Source organism: Diachasmimorpha longicaudata, chromosome 3, assembly GCF_034640455.1.
Source record: "Diachasmimorpha longicaudata isolate KC_UGA_2023 chromosome 3, iyDiaLong2, whole genome shotgun sequence".
In the NCBI taxonomy this organism is placed as follows: Eukaryota; Metazoa; Arthropoda; class Insecta; order Hymenoptera; family Braconidae; genus Diachasmimorpha; species Diachasmimorpha longicaudata.
The window spans coordinates 4,607,459-4,632,102 of record NC_087227.1 but is presented as its reverse complement, the minus strand read 5'-3'; the positions used below and the strand labels follow the sequence as shown (position 1 = coordinate 4,632,102).

General features: G+C 35.5%; 2 protein-coding genes across 4 annotated transcripts in view; one reads left to right on the top strand and one right to left on the bottom strand.

Annotated features, from left to right (window-relative positions):
- LOC135160896 (calcium release-activated calcium channel protein 1) overlaps nucleotides 1-24,644 on the top strand; it is a 36,386-nt gene that overhangs the window by 3,700 nt on the left and 8,042 nt on the right. The window lies entirely within an intron of this gene.
- Nucleotides 203-24,644, bottom strand: LOC135160895 (SEC14-like protein 2). Of its 2 annotated transcripts, none has more exons than XM_064118011.1 (8): nucleotides 24,517-24,644; nucleotides 19,738-20,053; nucleotides 6,835-6,904; nucleotides 6,666-6,709; nucleotides 4,520-4,637; nucleotides 3,195-3,404; nucleotides 2,864-2,944; nucleotides 203-1,667 (listed from the first exon to the last, which is right to left on the bottom strand). In XM_064118011.1, the coding sequence occupies exons 2-8, from the start codon at nucleotides 19,789-19,791 to the stop codon at nucleotides 1,060-1,062; spliced, it is 1,185 nt and encodes a 394-aa protein (XP_063974081.1). In that variant the 5' UTR covers nucleotides 19,792-20,053; nucleotides 24,517-24,644; the 3' UTR covers nucleotides 203-1,059. The 2 variants fall into 2 exon arrangements, with proteins under 2 accessions (XP_063974081.1, XP_063974080.1); XM_064118010.1 differs by having other exon boundaries at nucleotides 24,485-24,617.

The following is a 24,644-nucleotide window of genomic DNA, read 5'->3' as shown; positions in this document are numbered from 1 at the left end:
TATCTTCAGATGACTCAGAATCTACGTCTGCGGATTTTTCGAATTTCAATTTGTTTTACAGGATGATTTTTACCATCACTTACGAACGTCTAACTATTTCTATTGGATACTTTAATCTGATTATTGAAACACTGAAGTTTCTCATTATTTTGACTTTTCACACGTAAGACGTTAATAAAGAAAATATGCCAAGCGAAACCGATCGGCTTTTACTCTTGCACAATGGGGCATGTTTATTCCCTAGCTTCATAACAGTTTATTTATTTACAACATTCATAATGATAATTACACTGCGATTAGAAATTACTTAGACGATATATTTGAATTGATATATAGGATTTCATTTATAATTATTGGATCATTTGAAGGGATGACATCTTCTCATTTTTTCTATTCCGTACATTCAAAGCTTTTCATTCCTTATATTGTTGCTTCCAATTTTCTTTTGATTTCTTCCACTTAAAACAAAATAATTCCCCATTTTTATTTCTTATGTCATCGTCGTAAGTCGTCTGATTTTTCATACGACTGTCACTTGCCATCAAAAGAAGCTCTCGTTCATAATAATTGTCATTCCGTGGCATCCATATGAGGTTGTTTTAAATTATTATTAAAAATCTTTAATTACAAATCATCAAGCCAGCAAATCATGAGAAACTTCTGGTACAAAGTAAAATTACATATTCTTTCAACATTTTAAAATGAAATATCGGGGGTTTTCACGATTTTTCACAATTTGCTCAACAGAATAAGTGTTAAATTGTTTTTGAACATCTCCTAAACAAAGTAACTAAACGTTTTGAAAATTTGATTGATTGTTTGACACCATCAATTGTCGAATGAATATATTTTTAACAATTTTTTCTATATTTATACTCTAATGCCGGAAGATCCTTAATTAGTCAAATTATTTCCTGAAATAACCCCGTCGTGTCTTATGTCATAATAACATTCCCCAAATCATATGCCATATAAATACAAAAAACCCGTGGTGATCTTCATGAGACCTCAAAATATAAAACAGGAGATTTCTTTGTACACAAAACACATCACAAATGTCTAGACGTCCTGAAAGGCAAGTTCCTGAAGCCCTTCAGTGGGTTCAGCCAACCTCACATTGTAGTGAATTTTTTTATTTCTCAAGAGACTGTAAGTGTTATCGAAAACAACGGAGTAGGTTCCCGGTTCCTCGCACGTCAGGACGCCAACCTCATCTAACTGATGCGCTGCAACCCTGCGCACTGGAATGATCTCCACTTTTTCTCCATGAGTTCCCCTTCTCAATATTCCGAATCTGATGTCATGATCTTCGGAGCGGAATTCCCAGCTGAGAATCGATCCCAATTTCTCAGGGACGAAATCAATTTTCATCTTATCACCTTTTTTAACAACCACTGTCGTGAAGTCTTCGTTGGTATCGAAGTTCTTCTTGTACATCTCCTTCGGGATCTTGCCACCCTGACAGATTTTCGAACGAAGTCGGGGATTCCCATCGGGATCTGTTAATGACCCGCCAAAATGGGCGGGCAGTTGATCTTCCGAAATTGTTTTCAAGATGGCAGGGCGCCATCTGTTGGGATCAGCTTTGTGGATCTGAATTTTCGAGATTGTATACTCGTTCATGAATTTTTTGGCGATTGAGAAGCCCAGAGCGAAGATCTTCGGGGCTGAAATGTGGGTTGAGGTTATGTACATTTAGTTGATGATTTTTGGGACTAAAAAATTACGGTGAAACCAACTTCGAAAATGATAACCTTAAATGGTTGTTTTCATAATTATGAGTTCCCAATTAATGATGGAGATTTGGAAAGCCAGGCAGTTGAAAAATAAAACTATGGTCGATTGAAAAATCTACAAGACTTCATTTTGAGTCAGAATTTGGAGAGATACGAAGAGAAAAAAAATTCCCTATTGATCTTCACGTTTTCTCGTCCGGGGGATTCGCAGTTGCTTCTCCTGGAACTCGAGAAACTGAAAATCACTACGGAAAGATCTCATTCATGACTAGCGTCCTAGGGATTTTTAGTCGCGTTGCATTGCCATCGGAGTCGAAAGCGAGAAAATCCCTAAGGCACAGGTCCGGAAATATTCCTATTTATAAAAGCAGAAGCACATAAATGAAGTTCGTCCGAGTCGGAATCGCGTAAGGTCTTTCCCATTGACCGATTAAATGAATGAAGTTTCGCGTTAGTCGAAAAGGCGAAAACGTTCGTGTTCCTGAAAGCATCCATTGTGAATCAAGTTACCTCGCTCATCATATTTATACCAACGACTTTCACATTCGTTCTTTCACGGTGTGATCGCCCTTCATCAGTCTATGAAAACACGAGCACATAAATTGAATTAAATTAACCACAGAAGTCATCGACTAACTTCATGTGTAAGACTTTCTTCTAATTGGTCAATGTGTTTGAGGCGGGAAATCAAAATAGGGCGCGCGAAGCGCGCATTCGGTCTCGTCTATTCAAGAAAGCACCAGCACATAAATTAATTTAGTCACGTAAGACATTTGCTAACTTCATGCGTAAGACTTTTTCCTTAGTCAACGTATTCGAGGCGGTAAATTTAAATATCAAACTATTATTGCCTCACAAAATAATAGATAATTATAGTACCAATGAAACACTCGCGGATATGAACCGGCAAAATAGTGCTTGTGTTATTGCACATGTGGGATAATACATTTCGAGACAAGTCGTAAAATTTTTTTTTTCAATCTGCGACAAGTGACTTCTACTCGAAGAGAAAAATCTGTAAATTTTTATACGGTGATTACGCTAAAAATTACTGTGCTGCCTTACAATCTCAGTTTCCCACATCTAATTTTTCAATTACGTTCATTTATGAATTCTGAAACACTTACCATTGATTATAAAACATATCTTGAGTATCTCCGGATAATTAGCCTCGTACATTTGAATTAAAGTGATTATCGTCTCTCCAGCTAAATCCATAGGAAAAGAACTATTAGAAAAAATAATATGTTCAAGGACAAGTGCTGTAGGGACTTTTGTATCCGAACTATAGTTTTTGTTAGTGATTTTACATTCAGGGAGTGGTGAACTGTGTCATTTTTCATTTACTAATAAACGAGAAGGCACTTTTCGACACGGGCTGAACGTAGCAGCAGTGATAAAATAGTAGGATTCGTAATTGAAACAGTAAATTTGGTTTTTACGAAATAAATGACGGACCTGGCCTCCACATAAGTGGCCGAAGGTTGAAGTCCTGCATATCGAATATGACAGTTACTTGATTCGCTACTGGACCGTGTTTTTCTGCCTGTTCCCGGCAGAGGCGCATGAATCTTTCCAGTACTTTTACAGTCATTCGTATCATGTCTCTCCGGGATATCACATGAAGAATTCCGTACATGTCCAGTCCGGAGAACGGAATGATGACGACTAAACAAAAACAATATCACATGTTAATATTTAAGGGATGAAAACCTAAAATTGTATAAGGATAATCATAAAAAAAATGAAATTGAAAAGTAAAGGAAAATTTGGGAAAAGCTTAGCTTACGCATAAATGTTAATTGAACCAAAAAATGATAAATAAATAAATGAAACACAATTTATATCATTTTTGGATGATGTTTGAAATTTTTTTAATAGAATTTTAGACGGAGAGAAAAATTGTTTAAAAATTACGTGTCTCCCCCGTAATCTGTCAGTCATAACAATATTCAGTAAAAATTACGCAACAGTTTAAGAAAAAATATGAAACGTTCAGTGAAAAAATGTTTAACTGTTCCGTAATTTTTACCGAATACCCTTTTGACTGGCAGATTATGGAACAAGTACAGAAATCCCATGATTCACCGTTTTATATCGCTCGGATATCTATCACCATACCAACCTCAATCATTTTTAAAAGCCCTGAATAAGGAATGTTTATCAATAATAGACAATTTTCTAAAGAAATGTAATATGAATGTATAACTGCTCATTTCCTGAACATATGATAAAGAAAAACTAAATTCTCTAACACCAAATTACCTCTTTAAATACATGTTTGTAGTTTTCTAAACTTATAGGTTTCAGTAAGCTTAAATAAAATAGAAAAAAAATATGGAACAGACGCGTAATTTTTCGAGTATTTTTGTCTCCGCATGGAATCTTAGAAAGTGAATATTGAAAAGAGCAAAAACAATACGATCATATTACAGACCTGTATAAGTTTATATTTATTATACTATGAGGTAATTGTTTCTGGGAGAGACCGTCTGTGTGCTCTTACGACGAAGGTTCTAATGAATGTTTATTAAATGATATAAACTGGTCTCTTTATGGAAAGAAAGAAACCATGATGGCGACGCTTTAGTTTTTGATTCTTCGAGATCGTTTGTCAGTTCGGCGACTGCTCTCGAAGTGTGAACATATCTTAGTAAAATATAATTCAATTCCTCGTACTTAAACATCTATTCATTTATTGACCTGGCTTGCAATTAAAATCTAATAATGAATAAACTTAAAACTACCAAAAAATGAAAAATAAGAAATTGGCATTTTGTCACCTGGAGCTCCATCTTTATCAAACCCCGAATGTCCATATGGTAAATAATCTTTGAGCACCTGCGGTTCATCCCAATCTTCGAGGCTATCCACCTCCCACTTCCTCCTCCATTCCAGCGACTATAATTGAATAAAAAAATTAAAAAATAAATCAGTGGAGATAGAACTTTCAGCAGAAGCGTGTGATTATGTCCTTAAAGGCGTTAATTATCTGTAACCAGTCGTGTTATACGTAATTGTGAGCAAACTAGGCTCATCGCGGGTGAAAGTAGTGGAAACTGCAGCTGATTCAATTGCACCCTCTAAATCGAATTTCATTGTCCCCACTCGGTGGCCGCATGCAATGGTCACATGTAGGCGACCATATACGAATTAGTACAGTAATTGAAAAACTGGAACGATTTAGTTCCACCAAACGTGTCTTCTTACCTATTACCTTACTATTACGTTAATCCTTAACAAATCGAGGTAATACGAAACAGGTACATAATTTTTAAACAAATTTTCTTTCTGTTTAAAATTCTTTTAAAAATTTCTCGAACATCATCCAAAAATAATATAAATTATGTTTTATTTATTTATTTGTCAATTTTGGTTTAATTAATATTGGAACTGGGTTATTAGACATAATAATTCTGTAAGTAATTTAAACTATTTTCTTTCTTTATTATGTAGCTCAAATAATTGTGCTCGGAAGACACATCCGATCTGTACCGATTCCTTAGAGGAACTAACAAAGAGTCCTATTCATTCCACTTTGTCTACATACTTAAAATTAAACCTAAACATCATACCTCAAAATTCCAACCCAGGAAAATGTTTTTCAATTTAAATATAAACACTCAGGAGAGAATAAAATTGACTTTTGTTCTCTATTTATTTCATGAAAAACCCAACAATTAACATTTATTCGTTAATCCTTAACAAATCGAGGTAATAGTTAAGAAGACACGTTTGGAGGAACTCAACTGTTCACCTCAAGTGAAATGCGTAAACCTTTTAATGTATATAATTTGACAAATTTTTAGCAAATGACTTGATCATATAAGCAATCATTCCGTTCATGTCAATCTTATCACTGCGACTACAGCACCTCAGGACTTTGACGCAGTCGATGGAGTCGTAATCCCCGGTTGTAAATACGAACAATTTTGCAATGTTGATCATTGATTATTAATCCAGTCTGCGTAAATTATATTCAACGTAATTTGTTACAACACGAAGAGAAATATTCCGTAAAAATTACGGAACTCGCAGTTCGTTTACTGATTACGGAATGGACTGGGAAGTTTTATGCAACAGCATAGTAATTTTTTGCAGTCGATTCAGTCAAAAATTACGGAGCTGTCGGGAAATTCCCTGGTAGTTCCGTAAAATTTCCGACAACTGCATTTCACTTCAGAGTTCAAAAGTTACAAACTTTTTCTGGAACGTTCTGGAGTCTTTCCCGAAAGTTTACTAAAAAGGTGTGTAATTGTTCCGTCATTTTTACTGAATATGGTTTTGACTGGCAGATTACGGAACAGGCACAACATTTTTTAAGAATGTTTCTGTCTCTGCAGAAGGGAAATGTCAGTTTACGCCCACAGGGGTGGAATAGTATATTGTAATTTCAAGGTATTTTACTGTCTGTAAAGTGGAAGCAAAGTAAGCACTTTCCGTTCTCGGATGGAAAGTACGCACTTTCCTTCCGTTCATCAGTAAACAAAGTACGAACTTTCCGTACCGGTGTGTTAAAATAGTACTTAGTCCTCTAGACACTGAAAAGTGCGATCTAATCGAGTGATACGTTTGGTTAATTAGAAAAAGTAAAAGAAATCCCAGTAAAAAATAAAAACTCCCGTTTTTTATTAAAAAAAGATCGAACTACTTTTTTCTATTTTGCTCTTGAAGACAACAATTTTAAATGAGTTTGGAAAAATATAGATATGAAAAGGAAATACAAAGGAATTGGTGTGGTCTCACAACCGCTTCAGGTACTATACGTCGGTCCTGAAGTTTCTTTCCTTTTCACAATTGCGTTTTCCTTGATTGTCATGTTCTTTCAAACTGGTTTCAAATTGTCTTCTGTAATAAGATAAATGAAAAAGCGATTTGCCCTTTCTTTTTTGCAAAAACCGGGAGTTTTTTTTCTGGATTATGACTTACGTCACGCAACATTTTCTCCGCTGCAACTGGATCCCATTTTCTAGCTGTAAAAAAATTATTGACGCGGTTATTACGAGACTACTAATAAATTTTGATGAAGTAGGGGAGCAAATGATGTTTTTTGCTGCAATCAATTTCACATTAGGATAATAAAAAAATTTCGCATTACCTCGGAGCCAACGGAGAAGGAAGTGGTCGTCATGGTGCGGCTCAAGAACTTCCTGAACACTTCGCCTGAACTGCAGAATGAAAAGAAAAAGTTTATTCATGATAATAGAGATAGTTTACAGAATCGAAATATTTTTATCCTGTCGTTATTTTGGAGTTATATATCCATATGTCGGACACAATTTTCCAGGTAATTTCTACATTGCTATTAAAGCTCTTACCGAATTATCTGAATTTCCGGAAGTCTAAATCGGATGAGATATCAATTCTTAAGATATCGATATGAAAACTGCTCAGAACGAGGTTAAAAGGCAGAGAGCGTCGTGAAACGCGCCCTCTTATGCCAGTGAATCCTATTCTAAACTAATCAAACATGGCGGATTTCATGAAGATAATCGATTATGTCATAGCCCTGATCGATCATTTGACAATCTGTAATCAATTTGTGAGAAAGCAAACGCAAAACAAACATCACCGCCGCTGGCACTTCAGAGTCTTGACCCAGCAGTCGGCCAAGACTCCCAACGATGCGCCAACATTCGGCCAGCGTTGTGCCAACATTCGGCCAGCGTTGTGCCAACATTCGGCCAACGATGCGCCAACATTCGGCCAACGATGCGCCAACATTCGGCCAACGATGCGCCAACATTCGGCCAACGATGGGCCGACATTCCGCCAGCGATGGGCCAACGATGCGCCAACATTCGCCCGTGTCGCGTTTTCGGGGAATCCTACCCGAGTGAGGCTATTTTCAAACAACACCAAGCCGCACTGTATTAAAAAAATCATGTTTGAAAATTAGAAGGTGGAATGAGTTCTGAATTCAAATCAGCCGCCACAGACGACTAAACCAATGAGGAATAAGCGTATCAGACGTTCGAGATATCGATAGCCTGGATGTTTGACCTTTTTGCAATGGGGTAACGTTATTCATTGACCAAGGAATGTGCGGTTGTTTTGGGCGTCTTCGTCCCTTTTCAAGATTTAGCTCATTGGTATCGGGTTTCGCAACGATCTAATTCTCCATCTTAACTAGAGAGTGAAAGAGAGGAAAAAGTAGGGAAAAAATTGTAGTGAGTATGGAGCGAGGCTGCAACCGTCACGATTCACGATTATTGCAACGTCCATATTTTTTTCTTACTTCGTCTCAGACGAGAGGAGCTTGTTATTGCGTTATGTGCGAACGGGTGACGGAGCCGGAGCCGGAGAGAGCCGCGCTCCGGTGATTTGTCTGTCATGCATTAAGCATATCTGTTATTTGATGAATAATCGTTTTTTTTTTCATTTTTTGTAAATAATTTTGACTTCTAGGGCTCAAGATTCTAGCAGTTGTTGTATACCCTCCTATTGAATTATAGACAGGGATTATTTGAATAATATCAACACGATTCGACTATGAACTTTAATCCTTTATTTATCGCACGCAGAAGGTATGTCTTTCTCCTATGATGTGTCCACATCCGCTGACTCTTAGTGATCAAAATTTTGACACTCTGGGCCGTTTGTCAAAAAGGCTATGTCTATTCATTCCGTCCTGTTCCTTCTCTGGTTCTGTTTATTAAAACTATTCTAAACATTTCGCTACGGTTCGCAACTGAAAAAAATATAAAATACTTATTGGGATGTGGGTAAAAGTAGATAAATAAATGTAGCAACACAGTGAATTACTTCAACTTTATCACTTTATTATTGGCACGAGGAAGGCACGACTGACCTGGAGGACCGGTGTCCAGAGACTGAATTCTTACTATTTCAAAAACCTTTACTAAGGAAAACAAAAAGAAGAGAACGTTTACGACTCCAGAGGACAGGGTTTCCTTTGAATTCCATATGTGGTAAGGATCACAACGCTCTCAAGTTCGAAGCACAACAGATCATAAATCCGTCCTTTTCTGGAGACTCTTGCACACACGTCATAAACCTTGTCGAGTGATTTTTGAAGATAAACATAAGAGCTGTGCTCTGATTTTCCAACAACTGCGATATCGACCGCGTAAAAATTCAAAATCTGATGGGCGATGAGGATATGGCTGCTATATGGCTTATGCAACAGATCCCATGACCGAGTCCAACGTCGGGAACAATCGGATATGGTCGGCGCTCATCGTTAACCAATCACGATGAGTTAACGAAAAATTCCTGTGCGGCACAATAAAGTAACTGTAAAAGCAATATTCGGTAAAAATTACGGAACAGTTACGCATTTTTTCACTGAACGTTCCATATTTTTTCCAAAAGTTCTGGAATTTTCCTGAAAGTTCACTGAAAAAGTGTGTAACTGCTCCGTAATTTTTACCGGATATTGTTTCAACTGGCAGATTGCGGAATAGACACGTCATTTTTCAAGAATCTTTCTCTCCGTGTGAAGAGCGGAATTTTAAGGAACAGTTGAGAGGCTCCGACTGTTACCCAGAATTCTTTTAGCAAACAATTCGCCTTCTCTACGCCTGGTAACGAGATTAACTGTTCATGCAGAGTTGATTCTCAAAAAAAAATGAGAATAAAAAGAATTTCCGGTCAATCGCTTTCACCAAACTACTGCTACATTAAACGACATCGGCTCTCCATCGGTATGCGACTATTACTGAGTTCAATGACTTATGAAAGTTTATTTTGACCATAAATTGCCGAAATCGCGGAGAGGTATCAAGTCCATGACCTCAATTGGAAAAAAACGGGCAAAACAATTTTAAACTTAATCTTTTATTTCTTCTATTCGAAAGCTCAAGGATCAGAAGAATATCTACAAGAGTTCAACGAAATTCAGATTATTTTCTCTTAATGTCCAATTAACTGACTTTCAACAAAAGCCTTTTCCCTAAACGCTTCACTAAACAACTGAGTTATTTGTCAACAACTGAATTTTGTTAACAAATTTTTATCATGGATCGGTAAATAAGAAAGTTACTCTGGTTATAATTTTACAAGAAAATTTTACTGATTATTTTTCCCACCCAAATTTCAGCCAATAGAATTGCACCATTTGTTGATATTTTGTATAGCCTACCTCGAATATCAGCGATAATTTTTTGAATATTTTGGTAAACAAACGACACTTAACCAAATAAACCTCTTTTCATGTCATGGCACAATTCTCTTGGCCGAAATTTGGATAGGAAAAATAATCCCCTGAATACCACTCGAGCTTCAAAATTATAGAATATTTCCCTCTAGGTTCCCTGCATACAAATGAAGTCGTCAAGTTTTTCAGGAAAAATCACTCGTGCTTCGCACTCGTGATTTTTTAGCCTGAAAAACTTGACTCCTTCATTTGTTTGCAACGAATCTATCGGGAAATATTCGATAATTTTGAACCACTTGTGGTATTATATGTGAATAAATTGACAGCTCAGACCGCGATTCGAACCCGAGACTTCAATTTTTCTCTTCTTATGTTATGGAATTTTTTCGCCCTCACTTTCCCCTAATCGATTATCGATGATGACTACGAAATAATCGGTCATCTTCATGAATCCGCCTGATTCGATTAGTGACACGTGTCGCTTCTTACATAAGATTTAATGAGTATTTTCGTTACTGAGACGCGGAAAGCGCTTCCTACCCGACTGGTTTGAGGACGATAGGTTAAATATTATAAGACCGGACTCCACCGAGATACATTACAGCTCCTAGGAATATAGATCCTTACCTACCCTCCGCTTAACGCCATCTACTATGCCTCTAACGGAGACTCGTAACTTCGGAGTGACATGACAGTTAAGCGTTATTCATTATTTAAAGCATTATTCATTTTTTAGTATTACGATTAAGATCCCCCTCCCCCCCCCCTCCCCTCCTTCGCCCACCCGCCATAGGTCTTCGTAACTAATAGTAGATTATGATATGAGGACGATAGGTGGAGGATTGTGAGAAGTGTGAAGTTTGCAGCACGAGGCGAGTCGAGCGCACACTGCTTCACACTCCTCACAATCCTCCAACTATCGCCCTTGTTGGAATATTTGAGTACAGTTCTTTGATTGTCCTACAAAAATCACTCGACACCTCTTTTACTTTCTGAGAAACAGCTCTACTAAGGGACTAATTTACAATCGGTTGTACTCCGCTTTCGAGACGGTTTAATCCTAAACATATGCTGAAATTTCAACAACGGACTTTGTTCCTTTGAGTCATAAAACTGTGTTTCTTTTCCCTGAGAGAGTTTTCCCTTTGATATAGTTTTTAGTCTTTGGGCAACGGTCCTCTAGCTAAGACGTGCCTTCCTCGTGCTAATAAAGAATATTCTATAAAGTATTGCTACGTGTCCCCCTTCGAAGACTGATTCATTTGTCTATGATCTGAACTTCGTCAAGATCACGACTGTCTTTTGGATTAACATTAGTCTTTTGTGTCTCTCTTCGGAGCTCTGACGTGTCACATCGTAATACTCTTTGTAACTAATAAACCGCCCCAAACATTTGTCAACCTGTGTTATCTTTATTCTTCGCTGGATGCATTCATTCATTGTATTTTCACTGTGTCTCTTGAATAATTTGTTCACTTACAACCATATTACAATAGTCCACATGCCATAATCTACTATTTCCTCGCGAGAAAAAAAAGCGTTTTTCCACCCTCCGGACTCTCGGAAATAACTCCAGAATTACTATTTCACCTTTACAAACGATGACTTTAAATAACCCATTGACAAATGACAGGAAAATGTGCTCCTTCAACAGATTTCCAACAACTAAACTCTCTCCTCTCAATTTCCATTATCCTCATCTCTAAATTCATGGAAATATCGATCCACCTCGCAGGAAGATAATCAAAATGATGCTAAACATTAGCAATACTCAGTGAACCAGAAAATTCCCCAGTCAGTGTCATCTACGTGGCCATTGACCCAGAAACCGTACCGTAAATGTCAGCCAGAATTACTGATAAAATTATGTAAAAGTCCAGAGGTAAGGTCTCGTCTTACGTCATCGAAAACGAAATAATCGGGTATTTGTTCTTGCACTGGTTAAACCTGTACTCGATGCATTTCAACGCGTAGGGGAATGAGGAGGGGGAGGGGGGTCGGGGAGAGGTATAATTGTGGAGTAATTCGAGGGCGAAAGGAGGTTGACGCAGTAAATAGAGAGAAAAAAAGGGAGAAAAGCGAATATTTTCTTTTATGGTGATTAAAATTTCTCTGTAAATATTCGAAGTGGAGAGAATAGTTTGTAATAAAAAATGTAGTGAGCTCAGAAAATGTTAGTCGAAGTGGATTTACAGGACTTTCGATACTTATTGAAATTTATACGATGGCTGTGAAAAGAATTTTTTTTTGCCAGGTATCCGTTTACTTGAGGGAAATATTTATTTTTTCAATCCTTTATTTTTGAGATGGGGTAATTCCCTGACAATTCTGATTAGGGTTGAATTGCGTTAATTATATTGGTCTGGAAGATGATCATGTTAATTATAATTTTGAGGGAAGTCTTGCAATAATTATGAGCGTTAAATAATTCATGGAAATTCTCCCTCATGAAAATGGGAAATTAGAATTTAGAAAAATTGAATCATTAGTAAGGGAGTTCATTCAAGGTCAGGTGGAAAATACTCATCTTCTAGAGTAATATGATTATTGTAATTTAAACTCAACTCGACTCCCCTTGACAGGTCAGATAGCAAAAATACAATTATCAAATAATAAATATTTCCCTGAAATAAATGGATATTTACAACAATATTTTTTTTTTCTACACGTGTAAAATGAATTGATGGAAATGGGTTGAGAAATTGGGGGGTGGTCGGAATAATTATCCATGAGTTCGAGGAAACGGAAAATTAGTGAAAACAAATTTAATTTAAGGGTTTTTGACGTCAAGAAAATAAGAATTTATTTTCTGTTTTGTTTTCAGCGCGATGTTGGCGGATGGATTAAGGGGTAAACAAATGAATACAGATAAATAATCCAGGAGTTAGTGGAAGATCACTGTGCGGAGGGAAATATTCAATAAAAGTTTTATCTCATTTCCGTAATTTCGAAACGAAAGATGGAATTTTTCCCGAGCATTCGGTAATTTTTATCTCCGTTTTCTGTGAAAGAATACGATAACGTCATCCACATTTTCCCCGTCACTTCCCTAATTAGTAGGCGCACTCTAGTCCCGTCATTTTTAATGAAAATTTCTATTCGTGTGTTGGTATCTTGGGTCATAATCGGAAAACAACCAAAAAATTAGGATAGAGATTTTTAGGGACCACTAAGTGACCACTTTATGTTTGTAAAAGTGTTGACATTGCGATGTTTACGAAGATCTCTAGGTTTGTTTAACGAAATTTATTGCAAGGAAAATAGAAATTGTTCCGTCGCAATAGGCCATTCGCCCGAGGTCCGTCGATCAAATACATTTCTACATTTTAAGCCGAACCTATTTCTTGATTTTTAAGGGGATGGGGGAGGAGGAGGATTAAAGCCCAATGACTTAAGCAACATATAATGCAATATTTTTAGCACAAAATGTTGAACATGATTTTTCCAAAAATAAAGATGAACATTTTTGATGGGAAGATATTTATTACTAACGGAATTAATTAAATTCCTTTAATAATTAATTAAATTCCAAATTTTCGAAGTTTAACTTAAGGTAACTATTGATTTCTGTGGCGATAATCGAGGAATAATGTTTATATGGATTTTTGTGGTTAAATAAATTCAAGGAAACCCAGAATTTTCCGAATGTTACGCATATAAATTTACAAAAGCTTCAAAGATGAATGAGATGAATAAAAAAAATTAAAAGAACAAGTTTTAGTGTACCATGCAGACGACCTCTTTGGTATTAACATATTTAGTATTTTTTTTATACCTGCGGTATTACATATGTAGAATTGCATAATTAAGGTGATGGTTTAGTGCAAATAGTCTCGTAAATATTGGAGACAGGTAAAAATGTGAAGTTTAACGTGAAGAAATTTCTCTTCACGTTAAACCCGACATTTCTTTAAAAAACTTTCTTCAATATGAACAAAGACATCGGTTATTGTCTAAGTAAATTAATTACCAAGTGACTTTCGATCTTTTGTGATCTTCAGTTATGAATAACTCAGGTGTTAATTATTCTCCAGAGAAAATTGCAAACTCAAATTTTCTCCATTTTCAATATTGACATATTTATTTGTACTTCTTCGTGCTAAAGCCAATAGCCTCCTCTCACTTTCAGTTTCATTTATTTTCCTGTATTTCTTGTTCACTCTTTCTATTCCCATCGAGTGATGAAAGTCATCGAGTGAACGTCATGGTCAGTTTGATGAAATCGCTGACTAATATGACCTGTCCACAATTTATTGTGAAAAAAATAAAAACTAAAAAAGATGACGGAATGGAAAAACATCACAGGTCATTCGAAACAAAACAAAAAATATCATAAAATATTTTTAGATAAGACTTCGGATCTTTGCCTTGAATCTTCGGATTGATTAGTAGTCGACGATGACACTTCGATAATTAACACACACGAAACGTGCGAAATCATTTAATCACCATATTTTCCCTGATAACTTACTAATTACTAATGATTCAGAAGATTCAGCGCATGTCAACATATGTCAACATTGACATTTGACGTTACAGTAATGTTGGCAGCCAACATTCCCCAACGTTGATAGCCAACATCGTCTGAATATTGGTTGTAAATGTCTATCTAATGTTGTTCGGTCGTTAAATATTTTATCTTCATTTGAATAATGGTTTCTAAATAAATTTCTTGAAGAATATAATCATTACGATGATGTAATGAATATTATGATCGAATTCGGTCAAGGTGATTGAGTGAAAAATAGAATATTCCAATTCCGGATTCTAATCCGAATGGAAAATCTCGAATTGACGAATGCAAATTAAATATTAAAGCTCGACCTTCGAGATTGACACATTAAACAAAAATGTGCAGCTTCTCTTTTGGTGACAGTGAACGAAGAGGAAAATTCGTGAATTTTTATAGTCTGATTTCGATATAAAGTTCTGACGTGCCTTAGAATCTCAAACTACGGACCTGAGGGAAATTAGTGGCCAAGGGAGCCATGTTCATCCTGACGATGGAAACATGGTAGATTCAGGATTGGAGATCAAGCCCGGGAGACCCAGCGTGGAATCAATCGATTCCTTCGTTTAATCCTATATTGGTCCAACTTGAGCTAGATGTGTGCTTTCGAATCTCATTGCCATCTTGAAACAGTCTTGTTCTTCCAGGCGGAAGGGCCCAGGATATAATGAAGCCCGATATCGTTGTTGAATCCAAGACTCATTCAAACTCAGACGTAAATGTTTCATTCAGCTCATATAATGTTTTTTAGATAGATATATAATTTTGTGAGTGTTGCTATATTCAGTCTGTGTCGAAAAGTGCCTTTTTGGCGCTGCTGCTAAGTTCACCCCGTGTCAAAAGTGCCTTTTCGTCTATTGGTGCATAAAAAATTATACAGGTCGCCATTCGCTGAACGTAACATCACTAACAAAAACTATAGTTTGGATACATGTGCGACGGGGTATTTTAACTCGTGTGATTGACAGCCAACTTCACACTCGTTGCCACCCCGTCGTATTTGTATCAAAATATACCATTTTGTCACTGCTGCTACATTCAGTCCAGGTCGAAAAGTGCCCTTTTGTCACTGCTGCTAAGTTCAGCCCGTGTTGAAAAGTTCCTTTTTGTTTACTCCAAAATGAATAATCACAACTTGTAAACGAAAAAACTTTTGGTTCACTAGTAAAGGAAAAATGGGCCCAATTCGCCACTCGTTAAACGTAACTAACAAAAAGTATAGTTTCGGTATACGTATGACGAAGTATTTTAACTCGTGTGATTGACAGCCAACTTCACACTCATTATCACCCCGTCGTACTTGTATCGAAATATACTATTATTTATTTATGCTACTTTACTCATTAACATTCCTCCCTGTGCATTCCCTTTCTTACAAACTGCATATATAATTTGTTTATGCGTAAAATTGATTAAATATGGTTACTATCACAGTCTTGTCTTTTTTATTACATAAGCATTTCTGAACCAACATAGTTCAATTCACATACATATTTATCGTCTTCTAGAACTAGTGTATACAGATATGAGTGGTTACCCTCATGGTATTGAGTCTAAGTTAACAATAATTAGTCACTTTCATATTTTCAAGGTACATGTCCGGAACAATTAATTCATTATTATCAAAGGATTTCATTTACTCTAAGTAAATACTCCCACATTTGATATGGGGGTAACATTTTATTCTTAATGAGCTTCTGATACAGAACCTGGACACACTCTTTTTTCAATGATTTTAAAAATGTCCGAGCTTCATAAAGTGGAAAATATTCCAGGATCCGAAGCTAATGAGCTTCTGTATTAGAAGCTCATTAAGAATAGGATCATCTGTCTAAACTCATTGTACAGGGGGCATTGCCACAGGACATGATCTCTGGTCTCTTCTACATGACCTCATTAGCAGTTTGGAGATGCGACCAGACCCATTCACTCAAGTGAATCACACAATCTTTTTCTTTTAGGTTTTTGTTTCACAAGTCTCTAGTTTTCATGGCAGCTTTCGTTCTTCCGTTCTCTGAATTGATCCCTTGGTGTCTGATTTCGTTCGAATTCATCTAGGTCTCTGAGAACTTGTTCTATCTTTGCTAAACCTGTGCATAACGTTGTGTCCATTTCGCTTGCTACTGCTTCGATAAATTCTTTTGTCCACGTTCTCTGTGCTCGTGCCTCTCTCCATTGTCTCCACCAGAACCTGTATGTTTCCTTCAGCCTTCCCATATGATTATTAGGTTCATAAATAACGTATCTCAATGTATCAGATTATCTTCCAGTAAAATACTTCGAGGAGTTATCAATTCTTCTCTACAGTTGATCGTAGAGAGTTGATGCTTCATGGACTTTGGATCGTGGGATATTTTCCACTTTATGAAGCTCGTACATTTTTAAAATCATTGAAAAAAGAGTGTGTCCAGGTACTGAGTGCATTTATTAACCAAAGTTATATTAAAATTTAAAGCTCTATAAAATAACAAAATCCTATTCTATTGTAAACCTTCTTTTTGAAGTATTTTTTAATTTTTTTTCTTTGTTTCATTATATTCTTAATATAATTTATCATCCTGTAATATATAGCTATATAAAGTATATATATATATTGTATATATAGCTATATAAAGATGTAGGTTTAGGTAAAAGGTCCTAAATAAAAAAAAAGAGTTATCAATGATAATTAATTATTGGGAAATTATCGCGAGATTCGAAGAGTTCATCGAGGATTGTCGGTGGAGCCTCGATCGAGACTAGAAATAACATCCCTCACCATCCATCCATCCTTCTCATCCATCACTTAGTAAACGTTCGAAGTTCATCGAAGCTTGGTTCAACCTTGAGAATCTAGACTCAGTCCACCTTCGTCAATTCTCAATCAAGCTTCATCCAATCCTCATTTCATCGTCTCTTTGCTCCTGGGTATTCCCCAAACTTCAATTTGTTTTTCGGCCTCGAAAAAAATCAGTTTCATGGGCGACGAGGATATGGACGCTAAATGGCTGATGGAACAGGTCCCATGATGGAGTCCAACGTCGGCAATAATCGGATATATTCGGCGCTCAGCGTTAACCAATAACAATGAGTTAACGAAAAATTGTTATGCGGCGCAATAAAAAATGAAGGAAGGCACAGTAATATAAACTAATCTACATAGAACTTTTTCAAGAATTTCGATCAATTTTTCATTTGACCTCAAATTAAAAAATTATAGACCTTCAAAGTTTGTAGTGCCTTATCATAAATTATACGAAGATGTATATCATTAATTAAAAAATGTATTACTAATTTTACGCTATTGATAGGAATTTTATGGTGGTAAATTTCTAGAATCTCCCCCCCCCCCAGAACTTATAACACCAGAGTTTTCCACAAATTCCCATTTTTCACATGAAATATGGGAAATTTATGTAGCGTTCCATATTTTGTGACGTCACAAGAAATCGTTGGATAGGATTTTGGATGAGATAGGAAGGGAATCAGGATTATTTTCGATATCATTTTACAAGATTATTTTACCCATCCAAATCTTGGCCAATAGGATTGCACCATTTGACGTTATTTTGTATAGCCAACACGGTATTTCAGCGGAAATTCTTGGAAATTTCACTGGAAATTTTTCATGTTGCCTATATAAAAAAAAAACAAATGATGAAGTAATCCTCAATTGTATCTGACAGATTGGATGACAATTCGTTGAAAATTATGTCTCATGGTGCAATTCTATCGGCCAACATTTGGATGGAAAAAATAATCCCCCGAATACCACTCGAACTTCGAAATTATCTGATATTTCCCTCAAGGTTCCCTACAAACAAATAAGCTGTCAAGTTTTCCAGAAAAATCATTTGCGCTTCGCGCTCGTGATTTTTAAACTGAAAAACTTGACACGTTCATTTGTTTGCAACGAACCTATCGGGAAATATCCGATAATTTCGGAGCTCTTGTGGTATTATATGCGAGAATTTTTTTTTCTCTTTTATCATTTTTATGTGTCAATAAAACACATTCCAGTATTTCAGCATTTTTAACTTCAATTCTAGTGCCCCCCCACAGTCTACTATTTTCCTACGACTTTTCTCTCCCTGTGTTGATTATAAACTTTCTGTATTTTTCAGAAACTATAAACTGCTTAATTTGTTTGTAATTAACAACTGAATACATTGACTCCAGTTACGCTCCTCTTAGTTCTACTGTGCTATTGATTTGTTTAGAAGTCCATATATGGTCAATTAGGTCGTTTACAATTATTTCTACTGTACTATTTGATATTCATTCGACATGACTCTCGTTGACCGATTCTGTTCACGTGTTGGCTGGACTTACGCATTGATTCGATCTGAATTCTTTCCAATTATGGTCCCAATTTTTTTTAGTCCCCCGAATCATTGCATTTCCTGGAATATCAATCAACTTTCTGTCAATTATTTGCTTTCTTTCAGCATGTTGGTTGTTCCATTTTTTATTTAATGCAGCGAATTCCGGTGCAAGAAAATCTAACGAATGTAAACGAATGCTAATAATATGGTACGTTTAATCGACCTCAGTGTTATACTTCCGGTGGGAACGAGGAAAAACCGGCGAAGATGTTTTTTAAAGGTAAAAAAGTGATTACAAAGTGGGAAAAATTCCTGTTATTCCGCAAGAAAGTTCCTAGTTAAATAGTACAATAGTTCAAATTAATTAGTTCAGTCGTTAATATATGGAAGTGTCTCATTTCTATTACTTTAGCTTCACCCCTTCCCCCTGAAGAGGCTCTTTCTTTATCCCTCCCGTCTTCATTCTGAAAATTCCCATTTTTCCTGATTTTTTTTGTGGAAAAAAGAAATTAGCAAAATTTTGTTGTGTTAAACTTTTATGCATTCAACTTTATTATGTGACATGGCATAAAATCGAAAATGACGAGCGAAGTCCAGCACTGCTGCTTTCCATATAAAAAATTACTCGAAGAGAACTGTAAAAAAATATTTGTTTGATGTAGAGAAATTAGTTCCTCTTCAGGAAAAAAGTGAAAAGTAATTCAGAATGTAATTAAAAAATCGTAGAAACCATAAACTGAAATATAATAAATAGTGAAAAAATATTGGTGTCAGAACGTCAATTCCAACAATTTTTCGCAAATGCATTTTTAATCAAAATCCCGAAATCGCAAAAATGAGACTTTAATTGACTTTGACTTTTATTGCCGCTAGACGGTGCTCATTAGTCCAGAAGTGTAATCAGCCTTTCGGCGATTTTACAAAGTTTAATTAAAAATTGAAAAATAACCCAGATTTTTTTCCGCCTTTAGAACATTTCCGGAAATCCAGAGTAATCGGTAAAAATGTAAAATTACCTAAAAAATGTAAAATTAATATCAAATAATAATTATCTTCATTTTTACTCACCTTCATCAGTGCAAATCGTTCATCATCAGCCAGAGATTTTACCACATTATTCATTTTGCCTCAAAGATAATTTTTTCACTATCAATCAAACCCCAGCTCACACTCACCAATTTTCGATCAGAATCTGTTGATCAACTGGAATTTCTCATTTGATCAAAAAAATGATAAATTTTTTTATTTCAATGTGAAGATGCGTTATCGCGATAATTATTTTCTCACTGACACTGATTTAGTTTTGAATATTGGGGCACCCTGAGATGAGTCTGTAACAAGTGGCACAGCTCTGCTTTCACGCGTACAAGCGTACGATCACCAACTGCAGACATAATGTTGTAGTCATTGAGTTTAAAGTTGCTTATGCCCGTGGAAATACGGGGGATCGAACGTGAGGTGAGAGACACCCGAGAGACCTCGACGTTCACTCATTCGCATTAGCATCGACTAACGAGAAATGTGAATTTCGCAAATATTAACCGGTGTTTTCAACGATTTATTACTGAATAAAACGTGAGTCAACCCAATTTTTCGATCACTCATCTAAGTTTGCTGGTATTTTTCTTATGAACTATTGAACTCATTAGAAAAATTTCAAAACGAAAAATGGTCCTTGCAAAACCAACAATTTTATGCTTAAATTTTTATTGCAATTTTTGATCATTTTTTTGTTCATTTTTATCGTAATTACTTCGACGAAGTAAAATGTTGACGATTAAATCACGATATCGAGATATTTACAAAATCAAGAAATCAATAGACACAGGGATTTGTCGATATTTTTTCAATTGTCTCGATGGATAATTCAAGTCGAACAAAATAAACAAAAACTTGCTGTGGATTGACAATTTTAAACTGTGTAATATTTAACTTTTTCCAACATTTTCCATGTGTATTGATATATTTAGCAACAATCCATCCATAATCGAGAGAGAGGAATCATAGCTACTAGACTATATCGGATGTTCCCATCGATAATCGATTTCATTGGAATTGATGCATAATTTATTTTACTTATATCTGCTTGAATATTGGAGATAATCAATAAAGTTTAATATAAAAAATATTCACCTTCTCAGGCTCGACATTTTATATTTAGGAAATTTTTTCCTGTTTACAATATTTTCAAGTCTTTAGAAAAATTCAGAAGATCAATTTGTAGTTTCTGAGACTTAAATTCATCGGCCAATATCAATATTGTTAATTAAGATAGGTTAAGGAATAGATGAATAATTCCTTCGTCTCGAGAAGATAAACAGCTTTTGCATTAAGTATTTCTATCTATTTCCGATAGTTTTCGAATTTTCCGAGAAATAAAAACAATCGAACTCACGACTACGATTTTTTGCTCCTGACATTTCCTGTCGTTTATTACTGATTTTATGGTACTCAGTCGAGTAATTGTACAGCTAATGAGATCCAAGGATTATGATATAAATGATAGGTAGTGACAACGCTAAATCCTTCCTCAGTTCAAGGAAATTCATCAGAATCGTGAATTTGGAGAGAAAAAAATTATCGAATTTTTTTTTCATTATCAAAAAGTCATCTCGAGTCATCTGAGGACAGGCAAACCAGTTTGTTTGGATATCCATGAAAATTTCCGGTTCCAAACAGCGGTAGTGGACCCGTTGAAACCGATAATCTTACAGACATTCGCAAAAACCGCATAAACCACTTCAATCGTTTTTATTCTCTAATTGGGGTAATACTGGAGTAAAATTAGTTCATTATCAAACTCTGAAATAAAAATGATGTTGGCTATCCAATGAGACCATTCTCATTCCAAAATTATATTTTTCGAAATTTTAAAACTTTAACTTTTAGAAAAATTAATAAAAATAATGTTGCGGTTAAAAATAATCTAACGCAAAACTCCTTCTCTCCTTTACTTTTCTGAAAATAGGCGAACAAAAGTGCAAATTTGGTTCCCGCACACTTTTCAGTTGGAAACAAAATTTTGTAAAAATTCTCAAGTGACAATAGCTCCAGAAACAAATAGTATGAAATTATAAACATTATGATTAAAAATAAGCAAAACAATCTTTCGAGATATCGATAGTCTCGATGGTCGTTCTTTTTGTTCATAGGATTTGGCAAAAATTACGGGATTTGAGAGGGAGAGCGATGAAATAATCGCAAATTGCGTTGTTTAAATTGAATATTTACAGCAACATGTTCTGAGCAATACCTCGAGAATATTTCAAAATTGTAAACACATCGTGAAAATGTGCCTCGAGTGTTGGCAATGGCCACTCACTGGCTTCATTACACTCAATGCACCAATAAAAATAAAAATTCAACCGGATGTTATGGAGTTCTCAACTACACGGAGAGAAAAATTCTTTAAAAAATACGTGCCTGTTCCCTAATCTGCCGGTGAAAACAATATTCGGTGATCATTATGGAACATCCCACGTAGGAGATGAGAGCTGGCCGACAATCGGCCGATACTGGCCCAATGTCGGCCAATACTGGCCGAGCCTCGGCCCACTGTTGGCCGTTCGTCATCTCCTACTAGGGATTGACGCACTTGTTCAGTGAGCTTTCAGGAGAAGTCCAAAACTTATGTCCCTTATATAGCCAAGAAAGAAACGATTTCTTCTCTATGCAACTATAATTGTTTCTCACCATATCATATAAGATATTTCCTACGCGCAACGGATCTCTTACTTGTGAAAATTATTAATAGATTTGTCCATAAATGTCAAATTTGTATTTAAAATAGATTATAAAATAACTCATTGTAACCCACTATACCACCAGTTTCATATATTCTGTACATCTGCGCATTTGTTGTGGCATAACAAACCCATCGACTTCAAAATGTTTAAATAAAAAATAAAAAAAGCCCAAAACTTTACAGAAAAAATATGGAACGCTCCGTGAAAAAATGGGTAATTGTTCTGTAATTTTTACTGAATGCTGTTGTGACCGGTAATTTACGGAACAGGCACGTAATTTTTCAACAATTTTTCTCTCCGTGTAGGAATCCTCACTCTTTAAAGCTAATCATCACGAAAACGAATGAATTGTTTCGAAAGAATTTTCCCGAAATGGTACATGTTGCTGATGCGCCCTTTCCCCTCCCTCCCCCGTCGAACCCTCATCACTTGTAGGGTTTTTCTACAACTACTTTTCCCTATCAAAAATCTTCTCTCAAGCAAACAAATACATTATGTTAACATTTAATTAACACAACCACTTATGTTAATTTAGGTATAAAGCCTCACGGCTGGTGGCCTAGTCTTGATAATCGTTAAGTAAGAAATAATATGTAGATACTGTACATATATTGTAAAAATACTTAATAAACGTTTGATAAAGTAAAGTAAAGTTGCTGGCGCAGTGAATAAGGTCGTTGCCTAACAGCGGAGGGGTTCCAGGTTCGATTCCCGGCGGGTAGAATGGTGAGATCAAACTATTTTTAAAGTCTTGATCAATCGCTACATAGTCATCCTGACTCGAATCGATGTAAAATAAGTATGAAAATAAAGAGATGTTCCAGACAATGCAAAGTCCGCTATTAACCTCTCCTAATTCGATTCCCCAACGCAACAATTTTTTTCCGAAACATTCAATGAAACCCGAGATAAATAATAATGAATTGGTTATCATCGTGTAGTAAAACGAAAATTTCCCTTTCTAATTCTGATTCTCTTTGAATTATTTGATGTGTAAAGGTTAGGCGGTGTTTCTGGTGAATTTGAGAGTGAATTTCTGTGTTATCTGGTAACTCAGTTTTTAAAAGTGCCCTCAGTTTTAAAAATAATCCGGGTAACCACCCCTTGATAGGGTGATATCCTATATCATATTGATAATATTATTGAAGTAATTTATCAAGTTAAACTACATAATTAATACTCTCATTATTTTATTTTTTCTGCAATTATGTTTGTGCTTTAAAAAAAAAACTCCGAAGCGAACAAACTTTCATTTTTTAGCACAATTAATTTTATAAAATATGCAACATGTCAACAATAAAGTGGCTGCAAAACCTTAGTAAATGTATATTTTTTTATATTAATTTTATAATAAGTTGTAAACTCTAGAGCCTCTACAGGCCACATGTTTCATTAAAACTAAATACAAAAAAATCATTGTCTTTTTATACTAGTTTTTTAAGGTTGCATATAATGTAAATATTTAATTTTAAATGAAAAAACCTGGTTTAAAACTATAAGAGTTCCCGGCGCAATACTGGGAGACCCGGGTTCGATTCCCGGTTGGGTAAAAGCGCAATTTTGTTTCTCTCTAATTTTAAATCTTTTCGAATTTTTTTTTCGCTCTAACGAGGAGTTGAATCACATATTGTTCCAATGTCTCTGTTACTCCGAATAACGTAATGAATTAATATAGATTAATATAGGTGAATTAATTGGAGGAATTAATTCATCTATGAATTAATTGGAGGATAAGATAGAGGAACTTATATGAGAATGTGTCTTCCCTCCGTATGATGTGAATGTCTTCCTCAGCACAATAAATATTTTTATAAATAAAATAATAGATTTATTTTTCATTTTAATTAAAGTTAATATGTCAGCCTAGCTAGAATCTCTTTTTCTAAATATCTACACGGAAAAATATTTTGGATTAAAATTAGACCTCTAAAGGGTGAAAGGTGCGACGAAATGACAATGAACCACTTTTTCGGTCAAATTTTGTTTAAAAAATTCAACTTGAGAGGCTAATTTTTGTTATAAAATTAACATTTGTCCCTCGTTTTGCCCCCTGGAGTTCCAATTTTTACCTAAAATTTCTTTTCGTGTATTTGAAATGTACGTTTACTTAACACAGCTGTGTAGGTCCGATGGTTATAATTTTAAAAACATTTATTTAATAAAAAAAATGTTTATTGTATGAAATAGTGAGCCTGTCGTAGTGAATAGGCACTCGCACTGCACAACCAC